This window comes from Chrysochloris asiatica, unplaced genomic scaffold (genome assembly GCF_000296735.1).
Source record: "Chrysochloris asiatica unplaced genomic scaffold, ChrAsi1.0 scaffold00007, whole genome shotgun sequence".
Taxonomy (NCBI): Eukaryota; Metazoa; Chordata; class Mammalia; order Afrosoricida; family Chrysochloridae; genus Chrysochloris; species Chrysochloris asiatica.
The window spans coordinates 26,582,704-26,588,149 of NW_006408525.1; the positions used below are offsets into that span (position 1 = coordinate 26,582,704).

The 5,446-nt window shown below is 37.8% G+C and overlaps 1 protein-coding gene across 1 annotated transcript in view; it reads left to right on the forward strand.

The window, feature by feature from the left end:
* The first annotated feature begins 5,250 nt into the window (after positions 1-5,250).
* LOC102835250 (keratin-associated protein 9-1-like) overlaps positions 5,251-5,446 on the forward strand; it is a 46,539-nt gene continuing 46,343 nt past the window's right edge. The window contains exon 1 of the mRNA XM_006833679.1: positions 5,251-5,398. Within this exon, the coding sequence (XP_006833742.1) occupies positions 5,251-5,398 (148 nt within the window). The remainder of the gene's footprint in view (positions 5,399-5,446) is intronic.

The following is a 5,446-nucleotide window of genomic DNA, read 5'->3' on the forward strand; positions in this document are numbered from 1 at the left end:
CTATGGGTCGGTACTGACTCAATGGCACCTAACAACAACAACATCATGTGCAATATTTATGACATGCAATATATATGCAAATATGAATATATATCTAGAACTATAAAATCTAGAACCAACTCGAAGGCACTTAACATCAACAAATAAAATCAGTAAGAAACTTTTTAGCAAGAAAAAAAAATTGAAGTGGACAAAGGCTTAAAAAGACATCTCTCAGAAAAGAGCAGCATATGTCTAATATACGTTAGTCACCCCAGAAATGTAAATTAAAAGCATAAATGCATGCCAGTAGAATTCAGAAGACTTACTATTGCATAAAATCAATACAAAATCACTACCAACTCAGTAGGATACACTGCTAATTGTTGGATACTGAAATTTTGTATTCTTTCTACTAATGTTGACCACTCACCATCACTAGTCTGTCATTTTGTCATATTCTGGTGGTTTGCATGTTACTGGGATGCTGGAAGCTATGCCATAGATATTTGAAATACCAGTTGGGTCACCCATTGTGGACAGGTTTCAGCAGAACTCCAGACTAAAAGAAAGACCTGGAAACCTATACAAAAAATTGGCCACTGAAAACTTAATCAATAGCAGTGGAACATTGCCTGATACAGTGCCAGAAGATGAGCCTTTCAGTTGGAAGGCACTCAAAACCTGACTGGAGAATAGTTGCCTCCTCAAAGTAGAGACCTTAATGATGTTGTGGCTGGAATAAAACTTCTGAGACATTCCTTTGTTACATGTCATAACTCAAAGGGAAAAGAAACAGCTGCAAATGTACATTAATAATCAGAATGTGGAATGTACAAAGTATGCATCTAGAAAAATTAGAAAATATGAAAAATGAAATGGGATGCTTAAAGATTTCTATCCTAGGGTTTAGTGAGCTAAAATGGACTAGTGTTGGACATTTTGAATCAGGCAGTCATATATTCTACTGTGCCATTATATGACAAATTGAAGAGGAAGAGTCACATTCATTGTCAAAAAGAATATTTCAAGATCTAGCTGAAGAACAATGTGGTCAGTAATAGGAGAATATCCATATGCCTATAAGAAAGACCATTTGATACAACTATTGTTCAAAATTTTGTACCAACTTCTATGTCAAAGATGAAGAAAATTGAGATTTTTTTTTTATTATTAAGTTATGCAATCTGAAATTGTTCAAATATGTACTCAAGATGCATTGGTAATTGGTAATGATCCAAATGTTAAAGTCAGAAACAAATAAGAAAGATCAGTTGTTGGAAAATATAGCCTTGGTGATAGAAATGATGCTAGAGGTTATATGATAGAAGTTGCAAGAGCGACATCCTATTGGAAATACCTTTCCAGCAACATAAATGGTGACGCTAAACACAAATTTCACCAGGTGGACTACTCAGGAATAAAATCAACTACATCTGTGGACAGAGACGATGGAGAAACTAAGTATCATCAGTCAGAACAAGACCATGGGCTGTCTGTGAAACATACCACTAATTGTTCATATGCAAATTCAACTTGAAACTAAAGAAAATTAAAACAAGTCCATGAACACCAAAGTATGACCTTGAATATATTGCACTTAATTTAGAGACCATCTCAAGAACAGATTTGACAAATTGAACAGTAATGCACAAAGATTTGCAAGTTGTGGAATGGCATCAAGGATATCATACATGAAGAAAGCAAAAGTTCATTAAAAAAAAAAAAAAAAAGGAAAGAAATAAAACGAATGCCAGAAGAGACTCTGAAAGTTGTTCCTGAACCTAAAGTGGATAAATGGCATGTAAGAAATAATGAAGTAATAGAATTCTATGAGCAAAACATTGAATAACTCAGGAAGCAGCAAAAGATGGAAGGAATACACAAAGTCACTGTACCAAAAATAATTAATCAACATTCAACCACTTCAGGAAGTAGCATATGATCAAAAAGTGATGATATTGAGGGAAGAAGCAGCACTAAGGTATGGCAAAAATCAAGGCTCTAGAAATTAACAAAATACTAATTTTTATTTCAAAAAATTTATGTAGTGCTGTAAGTTCTCAGTGGTCTATGCAAAGAAATTTGGAAGACAGCTACTTGACAAACTAACTGGAAGAGATTCATATGTATGTCCATTTCAAAAAAAGGGGATCCAGTGAAATACAGGAATTATCCAACAGTATCATTAATACACAAATAAAATTTTACTGAAGATTTTTCTAAAAGGCTTCTGTACTACATCAGCAGGGAACTGCCAGAAATTCAAATAGGATTCAGAAGAGGTGTGGAATGAGTGCTACTACTGCTGATGTCAAATGTATTTTGGTTGAAAGCAGAGAATATAATAAAGATGTTTATCTGTATATTACTGATTATGCTGTGTGGATCATAACACATTATAGATAACATTGCCAAGAATGGCAATTCCACTGCAATTAAATGTACACAGAATCTGTACATAGAACAAGAGGCAGTCATTTGAACAGACAAGAGAATACCACATGGTTAAAATAAAGAAAGGTATGTGTCAATGTTCATCCTTTCACCATACTTACCTAATCTGTAAAGGAGCTCTGGTAGCGTAGAGGTTATGAATCGGGCTGCTAACTGCAAGATCAGCAGTCCCAAACTACCAGCTGTTCCGTGGGAGAAAGATGAGGTTTTCTGCTCCCATAAAGGTTTACAGCCTCAGAAACCCTGTACAGGATCACTATGAGTCGGAACCGACTCCACAGCACATAACCACCACCACCACCTAATCTGTATGCTGACCTGGAAGCTGGAGCATATGAAGAAGAGCATGGCTTCAGGATTGGAGGAAGACTCATTAACAACCTGAAATATGCAGATGACACAACTTTGCTTGCTGAAAGCAAAGAAGACTTGGAGTATTTACGAATGAAGATCAAAGAAGACTCATTAATAACCTGCATACTGCAGATGACACAACTTTGCTTGCTGAAAGCAAAGAGAACTTGAAGCACTTACTGATGAAGATCAAAGACTACAGCCCTCATTATAAAAAACTAAAATCCTCACAACTGGACCAATAAGCAACATAATGACAAATGGAGAAAGGATTGATGTTGTCAAGGATTTAATTTTACTTGGATCCACAATCAATGCTCATGAAAGCATTAGGAAAATCTGCTGCAAAAGACCTCTTTAAAGTCTTAAAAAGCAAGGTATCACTTTGAGGACTAAGGTGCACCTGACCCAAGTCATGGTATTTCCAACTGCCTAATATGCTAGACAGAGGGCCCTGGTAGTGTAGTGGGTTATGAGTTGGGCTGCTAACTGCAAGGTCAGCAGTTGAATCTACAAACAGTTCTGCAAGAGAAAGATGAGGCTTTCTGCTCCTGTAAAGATTTGCAGCCTCAGAAACCCAATACAGGGTTGTTATGAGTGGGAACTGACTCAGTGGCACACAACCACCAAAATGCTGGACAATATATCAAACAGAAGAATTGATGCATTTGAATTATGGTATTGATGAAGAATATTGACTGTATCACTGACTACCAGAAGAAAAAGCAAATCTCTTTTGGCAGAAGTAGAGCCAGAATGCTCCTTAGAGTAAAATCTGGGGAGACTTCATCTCTCATACTTTTGACATGCTATCAGGAGAGACCAGTCTGTTAAGGACGTTATAGTTGGTAAAGCAGAGGGTCAGCAAACAAGAAGACACTCGAAGAGGTGGATTGACCCCGTGATTGCAGCAACATGCTGAAATATAGCAATGATTATGAGGCTGGCAGTGATTCATTCTGTTGTATCTAGGGTTGCTATAAGTTAGAACCAGCTCAGCTGCATCTAAAAACAGCAGTGTTGACTGTATGCTCTCCCTTGCTATGGCCTGGAGTTTTCATTCCTACATGTATACTCAACAGAAAGGTGTATATCTAAATTAAAAGGTGCCATGAATTTCAGAAGAGAGAGAGAAAGCATGAGTCAGACAAATTTTAAAAAATAAATTATGGCTGACAATTTCCCAGTTTTTCTTGAAATAAAATTACAGATTTAAATACATCTTGATTATCATTTCATCTCACCTAATCCTCTCAAATTACAAAAGCAAATGTTTTTCAACCTGAGGTCACTAATGCAACTAGAAAATAGATTTGCTTTTGTTGTTAAGTGGCAACAACTTGGCTGCTAATCATGGTGGACTTATGTATAACAGCACAAAACATTTCCAGGTCCTGAACCATCCTCAATCATTGCTATATTTGAACCAATTTTTTGCAGCCACAGTGTAAATTTTTCATATTTTGAGTGGCTTCCATCCTGAAGAACTTACCTTCCAGCACTTTGCTGGACAGTATTTTGGTGTTATCCATAAGATTTCATTTACTAATTTGGAACCAGATTGCCAAGCTTTTTTCTTAGTATGAAAGGTGAATTGATTGTTTTCTGAATCCCAGCAAATTACTTCTGCCTCTATCCTCCAGCTTCATGATGATTTGCATATGAAAAAGATTGCACAAACCATCCTCTACCTAAGGACTTTTGATTAAACTGGGATCTAGCTTAGTGGTTATGAATCGGGCTGCAGTTTATGAGATTACATGGTCAGCAGTTCGAAACTACCAGCTGTTCCATGGGAGAGAGATGAGGCTTTCTGCTCCTATAAAGATTTACAGTCTCAGAAACCCTGTACAGGGTCGCTATGAGTCAGAACTGACTCCACGACACATAACAACAACAACATATAGAGTAGGTACCCACACATAGGAATACTTGTTATAAACTTGAAACAGACTTTTGATGGATAAACAGATTTGGATCCAGGCAGGTTTAAATTTGTTGCCAAACATATCAATGCTGTGCTCCTTCCCAGGGATGCTTCCCAATCTAAGGCAAAAACAAAACAAAACAACCAAGGCATAGGAGGGGCAACTGTTTTGACCTTTCACAGACCAGCAGGAACTCGAATAGGACCAAATGATATCACATGATTAGAAATGATACTGATGAAGATTGTTGTTTTCCTCATTTCTGGAAAAGGTTCTAAAATAGTATCAGCAATTAATTAAAAGGTTAAAAGACTAATTGTCAGAAGCTTCAAAATTCTTAGGGAACAACTTCTTCCTTGGGCCATTTCCTCAAGAACCATGGAAATAACATAAGCAATAACAAGGAAAAGTTCTGCTCATTGGTCTCTTCTCTGGGGGGTCCAATGTATAAAAGCACCAGAATAGAAAGAGTTCTCAGAATCTGAGAAACTTACCTCTGAACAGAAAAAGCCCATCTTCCATACCTGACACCATGGCCCAATCCTGCTGCTCCCCTTGCTGCCAGCCCACCTGCTGCAGGACCACCTGCTGCCAGCCTTGCTGCCGCCCTACTTGCTGTCAAACCACCTGCTGCACCACTTGCTACCAACCAGCTTGTGGGACCAGCTGTTGCCGTCCTTCCTGTTGCAGCACACCCTGCTGCCGTCCAACCTGCTGCGTGTCCAGCT